General features: G+C 45.8%; 1 protein-coding gene across 7 annotated transcripts in view; it reads left to right on the forward strand.

Annotated features, from left to right (window-relative positions):
• The first annotated feature begins 1,199 nt into the window (after window positions 1-1,199).
• The window catches only part of TRANK1 (tetratricopeptide repeat and ankyrin repeat containing 1), a 110,093-nt gene continuing 89,270 nt past the window's right edge, over window positions 1,200-22,022 (forward strand). For 4 of the 7 annotated variants that reach the window (XR_014822708.1, XM_084987690.1, XM_084987689.1 and 1 more), the window contains exon 1: window positions 1,200-1,416. Coding sequence is in view for 2 of the 7 variants with exons in the window: in XM_084987689.1 (XP_084843815.1) it covers window positions 1,394-1,416 (23 nt within the window). In the remaining 5 variants the exon portion in view is untranslated. Of the gene's footprint in view, window positions 1,417-1,543; window positions 1,908-22,022 lie in introns of those variants that run through there. The other 3 variants (XR_014822707.1, XM_084987688.1, XM_084987691.1) reach the window with 3 other exon arrangements.

A 22,022-nucleotide genomic window follows, 5' to 3' on the forward strand; every position in this document is an offset into this window, starting at 1 on the left:
AGTGATTACAGTGTGTCATCAAGTTTAGCAACCACCAGGGGTAGACCGTGGGTATAAGGAGGCTGAGACTGGAAGAGTAGGGAAAAATGAGGAGTATCAAATGCCTAGCTACTAGAGGGCAATGGAGGTGCCATTAAAAGCTTCTGAACTGGAAGTGATGCAACATGGTGTTTGGGGAGATTAATCCACAGAAGAAACGAGAGGAGGTGAGATTTCAGAAGCACAGAGAACGCAGGCTAGACTGATCGGACTCAGAGCAAGCAGCACAGAGAAGTATTTGAGCTGTGCGTGTTACGGGTGTCCAGGGGTCACCTAATCCTCCCTGCCTCATTGGAAACTCTCCTGTTCCCCTTCCTTATGCTCTGTGGGGTCCTCTCCTCCACAGGGCTCGCCAGGTGTGGTGGTCCCCCAGATGGGAGTGAGAACCACTAGGAGGCAGTGTAAGCCAAAAGCCGACGCCTAGACAGGGTGGCCGGCTCCACTCTCTGATTGGGCCAAATCTCCGAGCATGGGAAAGCCATTCCCAGTCCCGGAGAAGTTGAGAACCAGGCAGGAGCGAGGATAGAAGGCTGTGCAGTTTGGTGAGCCGACAGCTGAAGTTGAAAGGCAGCCTGAAGTCGTCCGAACCATTCCTCAGCTCCTTCGGTTGTTACTGCCGTTAGGAGGTTCCTTGCTATTCTTGTCTGCGGCGAGAAGTTCACTCCTCTGCAGGTGCCATGAACACGCCAGTGAGCGTCAAGAAGATAGGGGCCTCTCTGGCCTTTTCCTACCCGAATCCCCAGCACCCCCAGAATGGAGGGCCGAGCGCACAGTAAGTACTTGAAATCCAAGTAAAGACTGAATGGAGGCAAACGGGAAGTAGGCGCTGAAGGGCACAGGGTGCTCTGACCCCTAGTTTCTTTGTTGGCGGGAGGCCAGGAGCAGAGGCGGGCCAAGACCATGGTCTGACCATTTCCTCAGTTTCCCCGACAATCGCGGCACCCAGCTAGGGCAAGAAGTCACTGTGACAGAAACCTGTCAAAGGGGTGTGTGTGCACGCCCGGGTCCCTCGTGGTGACCTGCTCGAAGCACTCATTTTCCCAAGGTGGCTGAGAGCCATCCCATTGGAGGACTCGCCCACAAGATGTGAGACTTCCAAACGCCTCTTTTGAACACACAGTGACAAACACCCCCCTCCCACCCAGCGGCGACGTGCACGTGACAGTTTTCGGGCCCTCGCAACTACGTGGAAACTTGGAATAGGTCTGCGACTGCACACAGCCGGGCGCCGGGGTCCCCGCGTTCCCGCCCCGCTCGTCGCGGTCCAGGGCCGGAGCCACCGCGAGCTGGGACCCCGCCCGCCGAGCCTGTCCTCTGGAAAGCGGCTCCCGAGGCGGCGGCGGCGGCCCCAGCCATGTGGGACCCGCGGGTAACTAGGTGCGTAGCGGCATGGGAAGCGCGGGGGGCGCCTCCGGCCTTCTGGGCTCCGCGCCTCTTCCCAGCAGGAGGCGGCCGCGCGCGGGAGCAGGCGACCCCCGAGGCGGCGGCTGGGCGGGCAGTCCCTGCGCTCATCCAGGTGCAGACTCGGGCCTGCAGCACGGAGTCGGGCGCGGGGGGGCGGCTTCGGCCTTGCCCGGCGCCTGGAGACGGGGCGCGCGCTGCGACAGGGCTGCGGCGGCCCTCGGCCTGCCTCGACCCCACTGGGGCACCGAACCCGCGGCTCCCGGTCCCGCCTCCTCCGGGGGATCCCCCGGCGGCGAACGAGTAGACCAGCGTACGCGCCCCCGGGCCACGCCTTGGGTTGGCAGGCGCCCGGGCGCAGGGCGGGATTTGCGGGGTACTTGGAGAGTGCTGGCCGCTTCCCGGCTGGAAGAGGTTGGCGATTCCTTCCCGGAGCAGGCCTCTTCCTCAGCCCGCCCGATTGTGAGGTGGGCTTGCCCAAGAGGGCCCACCGTTCTCGGCCGAGGGGCGGGGGGAGGGGCGGGGAGGGTAGCAATAGGGGCCCGGGGTTCAGAAGCAGAATCCCCAGAAGCCCTGGCGTTTGCTTGCAAGCGTCTGCAAACGCGGGCTGGAAACCGAGGGCTGAGAGGAGCACTCCACCCCCTCGCCGCGCGCCCACTGGGAGCCCTAAGCTTTTGCAGCCTGGCAGAAACTGCTTTTCTGTAACCCTACTCCCAGCTGGGGGCGTTCCTGGGAGGCTGCAAGCTTTGGTGCTTCGTAGTGAAAAAATTTCAGGATATAATGCAATTTGAAATTTTTTTTTTTTTTTTTTTTTTTTTTTTTTTTTTTTAAAGAGGAGTGAGAAAGGGGGCGGGGGAAGGCTCTGAGGTCTCAGCCCCCAGCTGCTGACCCAATCAATTTTTATGCGGGAGCCAAGGGCCTTTAGTTCCCTGCAGCCAGGTTCTACCCCCTGCCTCGTGCTGAGCCTCCTGGCACCTGCCAGGCACCTTTCTGAGGCAAGGCTGTTACCTGGATGGCTTGTTCTTTTATTGAGCATCCTGTTTTGTGCTTTATAGGAAGTATTACCTTGTAGAAGAGTCAGAAATCCATTTCAACAATTTTGCAGTTGCCTCTGTTTTGTAGAATTGCAGGATGGATGCTTGAGTTCTGAGTACCCTCTGCTGGCCCTTGCATCCTCCACAGGGGATGGAGGTAGGATGGATCTATGTGGCATTTGTCTTCAGAATCACATCCCACTGCTTCAGGCCTATGAATTTCCAGTATATTCTTGACTAAGGCCCACAATAGAGACCCACACCCACCTACCTGTATATATCAGCACAAAACTACAAGAAGAGCTTCACAAGATATTTATTCTCTCTACAGGGTGAGGCACAGTGATATTTTCTTTCTATTCTATGTTTTGTAAAAAAGCTGGTCATAATCCGTTAACTCGATCTGATGACTCACAAACCAGTTCTAGGTGGCAACTGCAAACTTTCTTTGGGACACCCCCAAGGAGGCTGAGGAGAGCATCAGAATTTCCCTGGGGAACTAACTTTGAAAAGGGATGAACTGGTTTAGGAGACATGAAGGAGGCTGAGATTCAAACTTGCGTAAGGAAACTTGTACTTGAGTTAGGAGAGTACTGTGGCTGTGAATGCAAAGGCAGGCCAAAGGATGCTTCTGGTTACTCTGGTTCCATATGTCTGGCCTCACCAAGCTGGTCACCTGCCATGAGCCCAGTGAGTGGGGCCCTGTTTAGTGCTGAGGAAGTAGGGGAGTAATGACTTCTTGCCATTATGTCTTTTTTTTTTTTTTTGAGAAAGAAGGAGAGTGCTGAAAAGCTGCTCTGGATTCATAAATTCAAAAGGGGACTCTTCAAGTCTCTGTGCGGAATTTCACAGCAGGGTTGGGAACAGGGCAGTGTGCACTTTATAGATGAAGAGGCTTAGGCCTATCATCTGGCAGTCACTACAGCTAATCAGTGGTAAATTTGGGGTTAGACATCCATTCTCTCAGGCTCTCAGGGACCAAAAAGAGAATTCTTTTTTTTTTTTTTTTTGGCTTTTTTTTTTTTTTGCTATTTCTTTGGGCCGCTCCCACGGCATATGGAGGTTCCCAGGCTAGGGGTCTAATCAGAGCTGTAGCCGCCAGCCTACGCCAGAGCCACAGCAATGCGGGATCTGAGCCGCGTCTGCAACCTACACCACAGCTCACGGCAACGCCGGATCGTTAACCCACTGAGCAAGGGCAGGGATCCAACCCGCAACCTCATGGTTCCTAGTTGGATTCGTTAACCACTGCGCCACGACGGGAACGCCAAAAAAAGAGAATTCTTAAACTTCTCTTTGCTGATCAGTTCTGTCTTCCTGTGCTTGCTACCAAAGGCCCATTGCTATGTTCTGTACCCTCTTATTATTTTATTTTTGCTTCTTGGGATGAAGATTCTGTTGGCAGCAAACTAAAGGCTGCAACCCCCATGTTTGGGTGGGAAAGGTAAAGTGACCCTGAGGATGTTTTGAAAAACTGAAGTGACATGGGTTGTGGGCCTCTGGTCATTGTCATGGGTGTGGCATTTTTTTTGTTGACCTTGAGGAACAAGCTCTCCTTTGCCTCTCCCGATGGAGAAGTGGAGCTGACATGCTGGTGCCCTGCCTCAGGGTTTCCAGTCAGTGACACAGCTGACCGAGGCTCATTGGCTTTTGTAACAAGTTTCCTTGGCGTGCAGCCCGGGGTTCTTAAGGCCAGGAAACGTCTGTTAGAGAAATCGTTAAAGAAAGAATTTTGGGGAAATGGACAGTCTCTTTAGCAAAGATGACACTTTACGGTACTGCTGAAATTGATGGTGGGAATAGTGGCAAGGGCAGGGAGAACATCTGAAGTTCCAATGACATCTCATGTTTTTAACTTTTAAGTATGGAGTCCTCCTATCAGTGGGGGCAGCACTTGGAAAGGGCAGCGAGAACATTCAAGTTTAAACTTTATTTTTATTTTTTTGTCTTTTGTCCTTTTTTTAGGGCCACACCCGAGGCATATGGAGGTTCCCAGGCTAGGGGTCTAATTGGACCTACAGCTGCCAGCCTACGCCAGAGCCACAGCAACGCGGGATCCGAGCCATGTCTTCGACCTACACCACAGCTCGCTGCAATGCCGGATCCTTAACCCACTGAGCAAGTCCAGGGATCGAATCTGCAACTTCATGGTTCCTAGTTGGATTCGTTTCCGCTGCGACATGATGGGAACTCCTCAAGTTTAAACTTTAAATGAAGGTATTAGCCTAGCAGTTAAGGACCTGACATTGTTACTGCTGTGGCACCAGCTTGATCCCTGGCCTAGGAACTTCCACATAGGTGCAGCTAAAAAACAAAAGGTATTGAGCCAAGAAAACAGACATCTGTTGAACCCCCAAAAGTCACAGTGCCCAAACCAAGAGTAGTGATCTTCCTTTGCTTAGTAAGGTTGTCTGTTCTGCCTGTCAGACATATTTGTCTTTGTCTCAGATTTTTAAAGCAAGCATTGCCTTGATTCTTTGATTTTGTGGAAAATCTGGACGTGTGAATGAGCCTTACCTGTGACTCCCTGATCCAGCTCACCTGAATCAGCTCCATATTTTGTTTGAGCATTGAACATCAGCACCAGTGCCCTCTTGTACTTCCATGGCACATTTGTCTGAGCTCCCACGAGCCTGGCAAGTTGGTGGGCCTCCTGTGTGTCTGTCAGAGACAAGTTAAGCCTGGGTTTAGCTGTGTCTGTATTTGAAGTTCAGTGAAATCCAGATTGAGATGTTTTTAACTTTTAGTACTGAGTCCTCCTGTCAATGGAGGCAGCACTTGGAAAGGGGTGGGAATGCCAGCCTTGGAAAATTGGTGATGGGAGTTCCCTTGTGGCTCGACAAGTTAAGGATCAGGCATTGCAACTGGTTAAGGCTGTGGTGCGGGTTCGATCCCTGGCCTGGGAACTTACGTGGGCTGCAGGAATGGCCAAAAAAGAGAAAATTGGTGATGACCTTTTAAAGGGGCAGGAGCAGAAAAATGTTCCATTCTTTCATGTTCTTCGGCTGGTTCTAATAATTAAATTGATATAAGAAAGATTTAACAGGAGAAAAACAAATTTAATTTTGACGCATATAGGAACCCCATAAAAGTATGAGACACAAAGAAGTGACCAATATAGGAAGCTTTTATAGCTTTCAGAAAAGAAACAATAAATTTGTGAAGCATTGACAAGACAAAGGGGCTTGGACTAGAAGTAATAAATCGGTGAAAAAATAACAAGGTTTGTTTATACAGCCCTCTCAGCCCTAAATTCCTTGTCTCTGGTAACAAGGATGCCTTTTACCCTCCTGACACAGGGAGGGTACCTTTCACATGGGAAATTTATTTTCTGCTTCCAGGGGGACAAAGGAGGGTAAGAGTGTCCTTTTTGCACCGGATGTTTCTTAAGTGCCTTGAATTCAAAATAATCACTGTGTCAGAGTGGCATATTATGGGGTGGCATATTCAGAGGAAACCAGACCATTTTGGGGAAAAAGGCACAACAGAGGAAATAGTTAAAGTGTGATTCTGAGCAGTTTGATTTACTGTGAAGAATATTCAGATCACAGCCAGGAACTGGGATGGGTTTCACATCCAGCTGCAGCCCCTGGGGCTCACCCTTGGGCCAGCTCATCCTCCGCCCATCAGGGTCCACTCTACCTGAAGGCTCAAAAATTGGTGACCTCCAAGGCTCACTCAAGTCTGGAGTGTGAACTCACTGGCCAGTTACTAAGGGCCCCCGGAATCTGGCCTCAAACTTTCTAATATACCCATTCTTCTCCCCTCAGTGCCTTACCTGGTCTCACCTCTGTGCTTTTTCGTTTTCCAAGGCAGTTCTGTTTTGCATGTAGCTAAGTACCCTGTACAGGCCGATGGAGGATATAAACACCTAAGACCTAGGTGCTGCTAATCGTGGCAGAACAGAGTCAGTGCCAGAAAGCCCTGTGCGAAAGGGTGAGTGGAGGTGCACGCAAGCACTCTGAGAGGGTTCCCAGCTCCAGAATCCTTCCCAGAATGAAGTCTGGGAGGTGAGTTATGAGCTGTGCCTGGATGGCACTTCCGGCAGGCTGATTGAGGGGTACCGGGAGGGAAAGGAGGCAGCTTCTTATTAAGAATAATGGTGAGCAGCATGTCCTCATACACAAACTAGAGGTATAACGCTCTTGAGACTGTGTTAGGAGGTTCTGATGGGGATCGCAGCCGGCTTGGAGACTGACTGAAGCGTGGCACGCCTCTATGGTGGAAGGGCGGCCTCTGGGACTGGGCATGCGCACAGAAGGAGCCGGGCATGCGCAGGAAGCTGTGAAGGAGGCGAGGAGCCTGGCTAGTGGGGTCTTCTCAAATCAACCCTAGTGGTCAATAGGTAGAGGTCCTTTAAGGATGCAAACTTGCAACGACTAGATAAATAAATTCTGGAGATCTAATGCACAGCATAGTGATTATAGTTGATAATACTGTGTTATAAACCTCAAAGTTGCCAAGAGATGAGATCTTAATTGTTTTTGCCACAAAAAAGAAATTATAACTTGTGTCATTAATAGAGGTATTAGCTAATGGTATGGTGGTAACCATATTAAACTATATAAATATCAAATCAATACATTGTACACCTTAAAGTTACAAAAGGTTATATGTCAATTATATCTCAATACATTTTTTTCTTCTTTTTAGGGCCTTACCCATGGCATATGGAAGTTCCTAGGGGTCAAATCAGAGCTGTAACTGCCAGCCTACACCACAGCCACAGCAGCTTGGGATCCGAGCCGTGTCTTTAACCTACACCACAGCTCACAGGCAATGCCGAATCCTTAATACACTGAGCAAGGCCAGGGATCGAAGCCACGTCCTCATGTATATTAGTCAGGTTCATTACCACTGAACACAACAGGGAACTCCCTCAAATTATTTTTAGAAAGAAAAAAAGAATAATGGTGAGCAAAAGGCTTTGTATACTAAATATCAATATAATAATAATAGTAATAATAATAACTGACTCTGTGCCAGGCTCCATGTTAAGTGCATTTTTGTTTTTTGTCTTTTTGCTTTTTCTAGGGCCGCTCCTGCGGCATATGGATATTCCCAGGCTAGGGGTCTAATCAGAGCTGTAGCTGCTGGCCTACACCAGAGCCATAGCAACGTCGGATCTGAGCTGCGTCTGCAACCTACACCACAGCTCACAGCAACACCAGATCCTTAACCCACTGAGCAAGGCCAGGGATCAAACCTGCAACCTCATGGTTCCTAGTCGGATTTGTTAACCACTGAGCCATGACGGGAACTCCTTAAGTGCATTTTATATATTATTTAATCCTTAGAGAAATACTATGAGCAATCCCCATTTTATGTGTTTTGCTGCACCAGAATGTAAGCTTCATAAGGGCAGCAGAGGTTTGGGTCAGTTTTGCTTATTCACATGTCCCAGCATCCAGCAGAGTGCCTGATACAGGGGTGCTCAATATTTTTTAACTGGTTGAGTTAAGAGGGAGTCCAATCATGGAGGTGATACTGTCCCTGTTTTCCATTAAAGAAACTGAGTTCCTGGATGAAGAGAAGAGGTCCAGCAAGACTGGACCCCAGGTTTCTGGATTTTCTCTTCCATGAGGAGACAATCCTATCCTTTTCATGCTGGTGGCTCTAGCCCTGTGACATAATGTGCTGCAAAGGGGTGTGAGAGCCAGATGAATCTGTGGTCATGTGGCTACAACACATGGGACAGTGTTGGAGAAGGCTGGAAAGGGAAGTTGAGGTGTGTGAGAGAGAGAGAGAGAGAGAGAGAGAGAGAGAGTGTGTGTGTGTGTGTGTGTGTGTGTAGGACTTAGAATGGCAATCTGAGCTTTTTGTACTTTTTTCTAAATGCAGTTAGGAGCCATGGAAAGTGTGTGTGTGTGTGTGTGTGTACAGCTTTGTATTTTATTTAAAAGGCTTGGAGTGTGGATAAATACATTTTTTTCAGCCTGCCCAAAGTTCACACTTTTTTCAATGACAAGTACAAAGCCCTGTGTTTCAGGAAACTGTCAGCTCTGTTATGGTGTTAGGCTTTAGGTCCCCTCAGCACTGCTAAGGGGCCTTCCTCCACGGGGGTGCCCTTCAGGAACCCTGTCTGGGAGGGACATTTATGGGGCACTCCTAAGTATTTCTCGACCTTTCCCGTGCTGCAGTGGATGGTGTTTTTAGCCTCTCTGCTGGGTTTGTCTTGTCTTTGAGACTGATGGGGGATCAGGTTGCTGTGGTCTTGTGGTCTTGGGGGTGGGAGATAAAATGGAGGCTTTAATTACCATTTAAAATATTACAGAGGTGTTTAGCAAGGGATGTGGAGGCAAGGATGGCTGGACCGTTATTATCCAACTGGAGTTCTCCTCTGAATGAGAAATCACCTTTGTTCAAAGGCTGTCACCAAGAGGGTATTGCAAGCTCCTTGGGGCTGCTCCAACCTCCAACCATCTGTAGCTCCCAGGTGCTCTGAGGGAGAACAGGAAGCCTGAATGAAAGGACTGTGGCATTAGTTGGGCAGCCTGGACTTATAGGGATACTGACTCAAGACTCCTGAGCAGCTTGTGCTGGCAATGTGACATTTAACTTCCTCGTTTACCTTGAGGCAGTGCGTGGAATGCCAGCCTTTCAGATTTGCTTTTGCAGGGGTTGATTTTAATTTTAAAGGCCACTTCCTATTCCCCCTTTGTTCACTCATCTCTCTGGAGCGTTGTGAACACAAATTTTTGGTATCAGACTTGGCTTTGTGCTTTGTTTGGAGAGGTCCCTTCTCTTTGATTAAACCTGTTTCCTGACCTGTAAAATCAGGATCATAATTCTACCTCTCTCACCAGCATTGTTAGGGACATTCAATGAGAAAATGTTGGGGAAGGGCCTGGCACATCATCAGTGCTCAATGAATGTCACTGTCATCATGCAACTGCCTGGGACTACCCTCATCAAATGGTGTGGTGCAAAAAGTCCAGTCAGTGGTACACAATGAGGAGAAATTGTGCCCACTCCTGGCCATCACCTCAGAAGGAGGCCTTATGACTTCCTTTTTGAAGGTCAAATAATTGAGATTCCATTCAGAGCCAGGAGTTGAAATGGATCTATCTTTGCCCTTCAGCCGTATTTCCTGAGCATCTTCTAGGGGCTTGGTGGTTTTAAGGGCCTTGGAGCATCTGCCTTTCCAGGTCCACATCATGTGTATACTATCCAAGACTAAAATGGCCAGAGAAGGCTTTCAACTCGTCTTTCCTTGAGAATAGATTTCTTTAGTCTGAGTTTATATTCCTCCGCCTGTAGCTGAAACTGGCCTCTGTACACCAGCACCAATTAAATCTTAGAGACAAAGTTTTGAGTGAAGCAGAAGAAACAGCTTTATTGCTTTGCCAGGCAAAGGAGGCCACAGCAGGCTAAAGCCCTCAAAGCTGTATCCTCCTTTGAGAGAGAATGGCAAGGGGTTTTACAGGTGGAGCTCGAAAAAATAGGCCTGTTGATAAGGATTAGGGTGTCTGCATTCTTCTTTCTTAGGTCATTTCAAAGCCCTCAAGGCTGTAGTCAGGTGGTCTGGTGACTGCTTCTGGTGGTCCTTGGGGTTATCACACCTTGACCTTCTCTCTGCAGTGAAGTTTGCTCATAAAAGGAAGCGGGTGTTTCAAAGGAAAAGAAAACTCTAGGCACAAGATATAACTCTAACTAGAAAGTAATCATCAGTAAAATAAAGTGATTAAGCAGGGAAGAAATCATTTGTGAAAAGCCAGTTAGGGTAAGTTAGTGGGCCAAGGCAGGGCATAACGTAATGGACATTGTTTTAACTGGTTTTTAGCTGTATCAGTATTTCCTAATCAGAGTTCCCCTCATAGTGCAGCAGAAATGAATCCGACTGGGAACCATGAGGTTGCAGGTTCAATCCCTGGCCTCACTCAGTGGGTTAAGGATCTGGCATTGCCGTGAGCTGTGGTGTAGGTCGCAGATGCAGCTTAGATCTGGCATTGCTGTGGCTTTGGCGTAGGCCGGCGGCTACAGCTCGGATTTGATCCCTAGCCTGGGAGCCTCCATAGGCAGCCGAGTGCGGCCCTGAAAAGACAAAAGACCAAAAAAAATAAAAAAATTTCCTCATCATTAACTCTTGAGTCAGCCTTTTGAGATTGGGAGTCTAAATGAAAAGCCTTTTACTTTAAAACACACTGACACAGGGGCTTATACACAGTTTCATGCCTTTTTTTTTTTCTTTAACAGTTAAAATATACTTTCTTTTGTGAAATTATGAGAACAGTAGATGGTACATTTTTTAAAATGTTCTTATTTGGCAAATGAAGGAGTTGGCAACCTTATTTGGGTTCCCTTCGATTTCTTTTCTGTGTATGCGAATGTCACTGCTTGTCAGTTCCAAAAGTCGAGGAGTCATTGCTCGATTGGTCTTGGCTTTTAGCATTTCTGAATCTCAGGGGGTTAAGTGGACCTATTTGCTGACTGTTGAATGCTCAACAGGTGCTTATAAATTGTAAACATCTTTCTCCTTTGTTTTCCACAAATAACCAACAGCTTTGGCAGTTTTATTTTGGATGGATTCATCTGGTTGTTTCTGGTTTATACTTTGTGTGGTTTGCTTTTATTAAATCTGTGGGCTCCTCCAGAGCAACAGCTGACATTTCTTGGCTTTCCTGGAGATGGCCAGAAAGCCAGACTACCAGTGAAACCATCTAGTTTGAATTAAATCCTCAAACCTTTCTTCCCTTCCCATTCCTGAGCTTAATCATCTGTTTCTGATAAGTGAAGAAATAGTCAGAGAATCATGTATTCAGGCAACACTAGGGCCCTGAGTTGTAGAAAAAAGGCCTAGTAAAACTTAGTTTTTGCCTTAAGAGTTCAGTCTACTGGAAAAGGAGAAAAACAGTGTCTATCCTGGAGCTTTTTAGACCTAGCACAGGGCCTGAAACAGGTTGCGGGGGAAATATATTTTGAAAGAATGATTAGATCCTGATTCAAGAGTGTTAAGTGGTTGTAAAAGCTATGCACAGGGCCTTCCCAAGGCGTTGCAAGCAATGGTGGTGACTTCAGCTGGGGTGAACATGACAGGTGACAGGTTTGCAGGAGGTTAGAGTGTAGAGGGGAGAAGGGCCGCAGAATATGGAAAGTCCTCCAGAACTTCCATGGAAATTGTGCTTAAGAGGGGTGGGGTGTGGGGCCTTATGATCCTGGAGTGGGTTTTTTTTTTCCTTTTTCGGCCACATCAACGGCACATGGAAGTCCCCATGCCAGGGATCAGATCTTAGCCGCATCTGCAACCTACATCACAGCTGTGGCAACACCAGATCCTTAACCGGTTGTGCTGGGCCGGTGATCGAACCAGCAACACCACAGAGACAAGCCAGATCATTAACCCACTGAGACACAGCAAGAACTCCCTGGAGGCTTTTTTAACATGGACAGAGCACATGATCTCATGGATTTGGGGACCATCTCCCTGATGGTGATGGGAAGGCCGAGCAGGAGCTGGGTGAGTCTGGGCCACGGAGAGAAAATGACAAGGCTGATATTGTAGTGATCCAGGCTGATGAGGACTGTGCCTCCAGAGGGTGTATGTGAACCCAGCTTGGGGACAGCTGTTCTGGGGCTTGTGTGCCTCTTAGGGGAGACGAAACTGAGGGTGAGGTGAGGGAACTCCTGACTTGCTTTGGCCTACTGTTCCCTCCTTAGGGCACTTTGGGTATTTGTGCTTGGAGCGCAAATTGATTTTGGCCTAAATCTTTGTTATGCAATTGGGAAGGATTCATTTGGGGCCTGCATATGTGGCCACCTAGAGTGAACATTGCTGAAAGGATTCTGAGGCCTCCTCAGGCCCTGCTGGAAGGAATACTGTGACCAGAGGTGCCAGGGTGGGAGGGGCAGGACACCCTGATAGAGACCCTGTACTTCTAGTGCGAAGTTGTTGAAGTTATCGAGAGGGGGATAATAGGCAAGCCACTCTCACTTCCTTTCTGGTGAATGAAAGAAAAAAGCCCAACTACTTAGGCAAAAGGAGGAAAGTTCTGGAAGGCTGCTACTGTCTTTGGTAACCAGGAAAGGGAGGGGAGCCTCTGGGCCTCAGAGACGGGAATGTAGGACCGTGGGCCCAGAAGCCCCTCCTTCTGCCTCTCCTCTCTCTAGGTATAGGTGTTTCTCCCCAGGATATTTTTTTCTCAGAGTGAGGGGTAAAGCTGCACCCCTGGAGCTTCCTACCCCAACTGCCACCATCAGAGAAACTTTTCCCAAAGTTCCAGTCCAAAAACCCCAGAGGAGGAGTTCCATTGTGGCGCAGCAGAAACGAATCTGACTAGGAACCATGAGGTTTTGGGTTCGATCCCTGGCCTTGCTCAGTGGGTTAAGGATCCGGCTTTGCCATGAGCTGTGGTGTAGGTCATAGATGCAACTCAAATCTGGCATGGCTATGGCTGTGACGTAGGCCGGTGGCTGCAGCTCCAAATCGACCCCTAGTCTGGGGACCTCCATATGCCACAGGTGCAGCCCTAAAAGGACAAAAACAAACAAACAAAACCTCCCAGAGGAGTTTCCATTGTGGCTCAGTGTGTTACAAACCTGACTAGTATCCATGAGGGTGTGGGTCCAATCCCTGGCCTCGCTCAGTGGGTTAAGGATCTGGTGTTGCCAAGAGCTGTGGTGTAGGTCATAGACACGGCTTGGATCCAATGTGGCTGAGGCTGTGGCACAGGCCGGCAGCTGTAGCTGATTCAATCCCTAGCCTGGGCGCTTCCATATGCTGCAGGTGTGGCCCTGAAAAGCACAAAACAAAAAACAAACAAAAAAACTCCTAGGGAAGGGGACTCTCAGGGAACTCTGGCCTGTAGGTCCAGCCCCAGAGCCTGCTTGAGGCCCTGGGCCTGCCTCCACAACCCTGGCCCCTTCCTTTCAAAGGAGCAATTGCAGTAGAGAATGATTTGGGGCCATTTTCAGACATTACAGGGCTGACCTCTCCCACCCTTCATCCAAGCCTTGAATCCTGGGTTTCCTCAGCTGTACCTGCTTAACTGACTGGTAATTTCAGGGAACCCCTATAAAACAGGCAAATCCTAGGGCTATGTTTTTAACAAAATATTTTCTCTGCTGGGTAAACAAAGCAAAGGTTCTGTAAATGTTGCAGGCATCACACTCAGATAACATGCAGGGATTGCCAGACCACTCACCTGAACCTTCATGAACGGGTGGTGGGGGTTGGTGGGGGGCCTGGCTTTCCTCCCACCCACAGGTAGTGTGGACCAGGAGTCCCAGGAGGAGGCAGAAGTCAGCACGGGTCTCAGTCCTGTGCTCACTCCTGTGTGACTGTGGCCAGGCCCTGAGTCTCTGAGCCTTGGGTACCTTCCTCTGGAAATTTTGGTCTAACCATCTCACTTAGGAAATCCTATTTATAAAGTTCTGTGAACATATTGAAAGGGGTGTTGTGTTATGCTCCTAGGGCTGCAGTAAGAACGTGTGCAACCATGAACTGGGTGAGGTAACAGAAATGTGTTCTCTTAGACATAGTTCAGGAGCGGCCTCCCCATTCCCAGATCTGCTCCACAGAGATCACTGCTCCTATGCATTCCTTAAGTGTCTGTCTTTCCAGAACTTCTAAAGATCAAGTGAAAATATACACATGCACAAATCTGTCCTCCTGCTCTCCAAGCTGTTCTCCAAATTGTTCTCCAACTTGGTTTACTCACCTTCATTGCCATCTCTTCCTCTTATTTTATTTTTTATTTTACTTTTTTCATTATTATTATTTTTAAAGTCGTATTGGAGTATAGTTGACCTACAGTGTTGTGTTAGTCTCAAGTGTACAGCAAAGTAAATCAGCCATGCCTAGACATACATCCATTCTTTTTCTGTTTCTTTTCCAATGTAGGTTATTACAGGGTTGAGTCGAGTTCCCTGTGCTCTGCAGTAGGTCCTTGTTACTTACTTTTTTGCAGTAACAGTTATTCTATTTTTTTTATTAAAGTATAGTTGATTTACAATGTGCCAATTTTTCTGCTGTACAGCAGAGTGACCCAGACATATATATAATATTTTATATGTATGGAGTTCCTGTGTGCCTCAGCAGGTTAAGAACCTGACATAGTGTCCGGGAGGATGCAGTTCCATCCCTGGTCCTCACTCAGCAGGTTAAGGGTACAGTGCTGCCGCAAGCCGCTGCATAGATTGCAAATGCAGATTGGAGCCTGAGTTGCTGTGGCTGTGGTATAGGCCTGCCACTGTAGCTCTGATCAGACCCCTAGCCACAGGTGCAGCCATCAAAAGAAGAAAAAATTTTTATATATAGTAGTGTATATATGTTAATTTCAACCTCCTAATTTATCCCTCCAGCCTTTCCCCTTTGGTAACTATAAGTTTGGTTTCAAAATCTTTGAGTGTGTTTCCGTTTTGTGACGAAGTTCTTTTGTATTATTTTTATTAGATTTCGTATTTTAGATCTGTCTTACATTTTTAGTAACTATAGTGTTCCATACTGAGATGTACATTTTTTATGTAAACGTCTCTACCTGTTGGACTCTTGGATTTGTATCATTTTTACTTTGACAAAGAGTGATGTAGTTAACATCCCCATGTACTTAAATAAAATGTCTGTAGAATAAATTTCCAGCAGCTGTGTGAAAATTTCGTGCATTTCTGCCGACAGATGCTGTATCACTTAATCTTGCCGTCAGCTGTGAGAGTGACTCCCCGCCCATACTCTTGCTGACTTAGGGTGTTATTAAGCTAATTTCAGGGCTTTTTGATGTACAAAAATTTAAATTTTTTAATGAATTGGTGCCATTCACTATATGTTTCTACTTTTGGTATCATTCCAATGGTCTTCTCGAATGTGATTATATATAATTTATTTCACTGCTTTAAAATTTTCTTGAATTTATGTAATTCAAGAATCAAAAAATACGAAAAGTTTACAATGAAAAGGTAGGATTAGGTCTCCCCTCTCCCTTGGCCACCCCATACCCCAAAAAAGTAAAATAATTTTGTTTCTGGTGCATCCTTCTAGAGATTCTTTATCCATATATAAGCAAAGGCAAATATATATTCTTATTCAACTCTGCTTTATTTTTTTGTTTTTTGCTTTTGTTTTTTTTTGTCTTTTTGCCATTTCTTGGGCCGCTCCCTCGGCATATGGAAGTTCCCAGGCTAGGGGTCTAATTGGAACTGTAGCTGCCAGCCTACGCAAGAGCCACAGCAACGCAGGATCCGAGCTGCGTCTGCAACCTACACCACAGCTCACAGCAACGCCGGATCGTTAACCCACTGAGCAAGGGCAGGGACCGAACCCGCAACCTCATGGTTCCTAGTCGGATTCGTTAACCACAGCGCCACGACGGGAACTCCTGCTTTATTTTTTTAAATGTTGCATGAGGAGTTCCCACTGTGATACAGTGGGTTAATGTTCTGGCTTGTCTCTGTGGAGGTGCCATTTCAATCCCCAGCCTGGTGCAGAGGCTAAGGATCTAGTGTTGCTGCAGCTGTTGTGTAGGTTACAGCTCCAGCTCAGATTCGATCCCTGGCCCGGGAACTTCCATATGTCTTGGGTGCGACCGAAAAGTGAAAAAAAAAATGTTGCAGAAAAGGGAGCATAATGTACACACTATTCTAAATTTGCCTTTTGCAAATATATTTTGCAGGTTATCCCAGATCAGTAAATTAGAAAGCATCTTCATTCTTTTTCTTCCTTTCTTTTTCAAAACTTGTGTAATACTTCGTTGTGGGAACTGCACTTTAATTTATTAAACTGGTCCTCTGTTGATGGGCATTAAAGCTGGTCCCAATCTTTTATTATTACAAGCAATCTGACAGTGAATAATCTTGTACTTCTCCCATTTCCTGTGTGTGCAATTGGTCTGTAATGTTGATTCTCAGTAGTGGCTGCTGGGTCAAAGGCCGTATGTATTGGTATCTGATGAGATCTTACCAAGTGCCATCGTGGAGCAGTGAAGATGATCTAGAATTGTAGCTGTATTTTCTCTTAGTGCTTTTATGGTTTCTTTTTCTTGTTGCTTTTTAAAAAATGAGATATTTGCTTGTAATAAAATGCACAGGTTTTTAAGGGGACTGTTCAATGAGCTTTAACAAATGTGTATACCTGTGTGACCACCACCCCAGACAAAATAGAGCACATTTCCATCCCCTCAGAAAGTGCGCTCAGGCCCCCTTTGCAGTCAGTGGTTCTCCCTCCCTTGGCAACTGTTCTTCTGGTTTCTTAGATTTGCTGGTTCTAGAGCTCCAGCCAAATGGAATCACACAGTTTATACTCTTCTGAATCTGGCTTCTCTTGCTTAACATAATGTCTTTGAGGATCTTTACATTGTTATGTCTGCCAAGAAACAAGAGTTCCTTTTTACTGCCGTGACGTCTTTTTCACACTAGCCTTTTTTTCATTGACTTAAAATGAATTTTTGGTATATGATGTGTATTGGTGTTCTAACAAATGGCCTTAAATTTAGTGCCTTAAAACCAAGCAGATGAATTCTTTCCCAGTCTGTAGGTGAGAAGTCTGGGTTTGCGTGGCAGGTTTCACAAGGCTGAAATCAAGTTGTTGGCTGGCTGGACTCTTATGGCGGGTGGTCTTCTAAGCTCACTTGTGTTTTTGGCAGGATCCAGTTTTTTGCAGCTGTAGGACTGAGGTTCCTGTTTCCTGACTGTCACCCAGGAGCCTCTTTCCGTTTCCATGGCCAGCTCCATTTCTCCTCACATTGCCTTACCTTTAAGGCATGCAGTGATGGAGCAAGTTTTTCTTATGTTTGCCATCTGCTACCTTCCTTTTCCTCTATATCCTCCTGACTCCAGCCAGAGAAGATTTTCTGCTTTTAAGGGTACATGTGATTAGATGGGGCTCACTCAGATAATCCAGGATTATGGCTTTGTCTTAAGGTCTGTAATCTCAATTACATCAACAAAAGCTCTTTTGCCACGTTGAGTAATGCATTCATAGTTTCTGGGAATTGGGGCTTGGGCATCTCTGGGGGAGGGTATGGTGTCCATTATTCAGCCTACCAAATAATATGGATTAGAAATTTTACTTCTTTTCCAGATATCTCATCAGTTGTGCCTACAGATGCATTCTTTCCCTGTCTGTTTTATTTTTTATCTTAAAATTTATTTTATTTTTTGGCCACACCTAAGACGTGTGGCGCCATTAGCAGTGATCCAAGCTGCTGCAGTGATAATGAAGGATCCCTAACCCACTGCACCACAAGGGAACTCTCCTCCCTGTCTATTTTAAAAGCTACCTTTTTTCCCACACTTGGAATTCTTTTTTTTTTTTTTTTGGTCTTTTTTGCTATTTCTTTCTTTTTTTTTTTTTTTTGTCTTTTTGTCTTTTTGTTGTTGTTGTTGTTGTTGTTATTGTTGCTATTTCTTGGGCCGCTCCCACGGCATATGGAGGTTCCCAGGCTAGGGGTCCAATCAGAGCTGTAGCCGCCGGCCTACGCCAGAGCCACAGCAACGCGGGATCCGAGCCGCGTCTGCAACCTACACCACAGCTCACGGCAACGCTGGATGGTTAACCCACTGAGCAAGGGCAGGGACCGAACCCGCAACCTCATGGTTCCTAGTCGGATTCGTTAACCACTGCGCCACGACGGGAACTCCCACACTTAGAATTCTTTTATTATTTATGTTTATTTCTGGATATTCTGTTTTGTTCCACTGATGTGCTTGCTTTCATGTTAGTATCACACTTTAAAGATTAGTTAGGTCTTATAAGTACATTTTAAATGTTAGCGAAGATTTTCTCTTGATATTCTTTTTTTTTTTTTTTTTTTGCTTTTTAGGGCCACATTCGTGGCATATGGAGGTTCCCAGGCTAGGGGTTCAGTTGGAGCTACAGCTGCCAGCCACACCAACGACAGATCTGAGTGGCCTCTGCAACCTACACCACAGCTCACGGCTGCCAGATGCTTTACCCACTGAGCAAGGCCAGGGATCAAACCCACAACCTCAGGGTTCCTAGTCAGATTTGTTTCCTCTGAGCCACAATGCGAACTCCTTGATATTCTTTTTTTATTAAAAATGTCTTGGTTGGAAGTTCCTGTGTGGTGCAGTAGGTTAAGAATCTGGCCACTGCTGCAGCTGTGGCACAGGTTGCAGCTGCAGCATGGATTTGATCCCTGGCCTAGGAACTTCTGCCTGCCACAGGTGTAGCCAAAAAAAATTCTTTGCTATTCTGTCATGTCTATTCTTTTGGTTTTTTTTGGCTACACCCACAGCATACAGGAGTTCCCAAGCCAGGGATTGAATCTGAGTCACAGCTCTGGCCTATGTCACAGCTCTGCAATGCCATATCCTTAACCACTATGCTGGGCCAGGGATTGAACCTGCACCTCCACAGCGACCTAAGCCACTGCAGTCAGATTCTTAACCCACTGGACCACAGTGGGAACTGCTTGTTTATTCTTTGAGATGATTTTGAGAATTCTTGCATTAATTTAAGTATCCTGTTTTTCAATTGAAATTTTGTTGAAAATATGTTAACAGAGAAAATTAGATATTTTATAATAGTGAATTTGCCCCAATAGAACCATATTGAATATTAAAATCCAAGACAATCTTTTTTAGTAAGCTTTTTTCCATATAAATCTTGCAATTTTAAGAGTACTAGTGGTTCTTTTATAAGAAACTTTTTAAAAAAGCTTCTATAAGGGAGTCCCTTGTGGCATAGTGGGTTAGGGATCCAGCTTTGTCACTGAAGTAGCTGTGATCAATTCTGTGGTTTGGGTTTGAGCTCTAGCTCAGGAATTTCCACATGCCATAGGTGCAGAAAAAAAAAAAATTCTGTGAGAATTTTATATATATATATATATATATGTATTTATATATAAGTATATATATATATATATATATACTTACATATTAAGAAATTTAAAATATTCTTATTACCATGGATTTTCTTTCAAAATCTGTGTCTGTTTTCTCAGGTTGGATGGATATAAGGTTTTTGTTTTTGTTTGGAATTTTTTTGTCTTGTTTTAATTTATGCCTGTAGACATCAAATTGTAAAGCAGTGTAAATATAATTAACCTTCCCAGGAGTCCTGCTTCTGCTTTTCTCCACATATTGACATGTTTGATTTGTAAGAGAATTTAACAAAACCCATGCTTTAAAAAATTTTTATTGAGGAGTTCCCGTTGTGGTGCAGCAGAAATGAATCCGACTAGTATCCATGAGGATTCGGGTTTGATCCCTGACCTTGCTCAGTGGGTCAGGGATCCAGTGTTGCTGTGAGCTGTGGCGTAGGTTGCAGATGCAGCTCAGATCTGGCATTGCTGTGGCTGTGGCATAAGCTGGCATTTGTAGCTCTGATTCGACCCCTAGCCTAGGAACTTCCATGTGCCATGTGTGCAGCCCTAAAAAGCAAAAAAAAAAAAAAAAAATTAATTGAAATGTAGTTGATTTACAATGTTGTGTTAGTTTCAAGTGTAGTGTAAAGTGATTCAGTTTTGTGTATACGTATACAGACAAATACATGTATTTTTTATATTCTCTCCCATTATAAGTTATTACAGGGTATATTCCCTGTGCTATAAGTAGGTCCTTGTTCTTCATCTATTTTATATATATTAGTAGGTATCTGTTAATCACAAACTCCTCATTTATCCCACGTTTTGATTAGTTGCAAGACAAGAGTGAGTCAGTCTGAGGTGAGTCAAGTCTTAATATGCCTATCAAGGGAAACAGGACTTTAAATTGGCTGTATTGAAAATTCTGAACCATAGAGATCAAACTTGAATAATAGCCTAAAATGGTTCTCAAACAAAAAACAAGCTGTTGCAGGAAATCATGTCAGAAAATTTTCTTCATGCTTGCTTTGCAAGGTCAATAGCAGTTTTATTGGCTTGTATCTTAGTTTTGCATGTCTTTGCTCTGTTTGTCAGAGGAATTAATAGGATAGAAACTTAAGGTTCTGTATTTATAGGGTAGCTATGGAGCAGTGAACTAGTTTCTAGTTGTACTACTACAGGTGCTAAACAGGAGGGTATATGGCCCAGTTTACTCAGCATAACCTGTGACCCCCACGTGCCAAAATATGGTGCAGAAGTAGTTCCATGAGAATTTATCTCCTGATTGCAGGTATTATTAATCTCTGTGTGTTTGATGTTATGTGGGGTAAGAGAGATGGCACAGTGCTCAGAGTGGGAATAAGATAGTGCAAGGAGTGTGGAAATTGCACCCCTTCTGCCCAGAAAAAAAGAAAGAAAAGCAAAGAAAACAAGTTGGAATCCCAAGAATGAGTTCTGACTTTGAATTCTTATCCTGGACTATCTGTGCCCACCTTCCTATGGGAGCCAGAAAGAGTTGGTTTTAAGAATTATTCTCAAAGGGCAATTCTCTGGCCTCAGCTTAGAATTGTCTGTACTCCCAGCTTTCCAGAGTTGATCTTGGATCGACTACTTTGGGGGTATTTTGAAAGGATTTTAATTAAAAAAAAAAAAACCATCACCACCAAAATCCAAAAAGAATCAACAAATTTGTTGCGAAGATGTCAAATCTTGATGTTCCTAGCAGTTAAGGATCTGGTGTTGTCACTGCTGTGGCTCAGGTTGCTACTGTGGCAGAAGTTTGATCCCTGCCCTGGAAACTTTCACCTGTCACTGGTATAGCCAAAAAAAAAAAAAAAAAAAAAAGTCAGAGTTTTCACTGTGGCTCAGAGGGTTAAGAAGCCAACATAGTGTTTGTGAGGATGCGGGTTTGATCCCTGGCCTTGCTCAGTGGGTTAAGGATCTGGCTTTGCTGTGAGCTGTAGTGTAGGTTGAAGCTGAGGCTCAGATCCCCGGTTGCTGTGCTGTGGCATAGATTGGCAGCTGCAGCTCCAATTTGACCCCTAGCCTGGGAAGTTCCATATGCTGCAGGTGCTGCTATAAAAAAAAAAAAAAAAAAAAAAAAAAAAAGTCAAGTTGTACCCAGTTAAGGGTTGGAACCTCCTTCTGCCCCTTTCAGCTGCCCTGAGCCCACCCTCTAAGTCAGTTGTAGAACTTCTTGTGTATATATACAATGAAACAATAATGGAAAGAATAGAAAAAAAGAATATAGATATTTAAATGAATCACTTTGGTATATGCCTGAAACTAACACAACATTGTAAAGCAACTATCCAATACACATAATACACACACACAACTACAGCCACCTGGCATCTGTCTGCTTGGTTCCACCCTTGCTTATTTCAAAACCTCCCTAGCGCATTTGCATTTTTCTTGCATCTGCTTCCTCTGTTGTTGCCTGGCAGCCCTGGCCACCTCCCAGCAACTGACTGCTCCTTGAATCCTCCTAAGGTCATAGTGAAACTGAACCAAAGAGGACTCCGCCCCTATGAAGCTCTCTTTGCGTTCTAATCTTTAGCGTTAGCTCCACTGACAAAACCGAAAGTGCAGGGGTGTGATTGCTCAGTGCCAGCCAGTGTCACACACTGTGGGGTCTGCCTGCATGTGACAGATCAGCCTCTGCCTTGGCTCTCTCAAAGTCAGTGTACCTGGGTTTGGATTCTATGGCAAGGTACTTACCTCTTCTTGCCTCGGTTCCCTCATATGTCAAATGGGGACATAATCAAGTCTACCTCCTGTAAGGATGAAA

Source organism: Sus scrofa, chromosome 13, assembly GCF_054392235.1.
Source record: "Sus scrofa isolate SSC_HxYL_T2T_F1_AM1 chromosome 13, Sscrofa_HxYL_maternal_Yorkshire_Landrace_v2.0, whole genome shotgun sequence".
NCBI lineage: Eukaryota > Metazoa > Chordata > Mammalia > Artiodactyla > Suidae > Sus > Sus scrofa.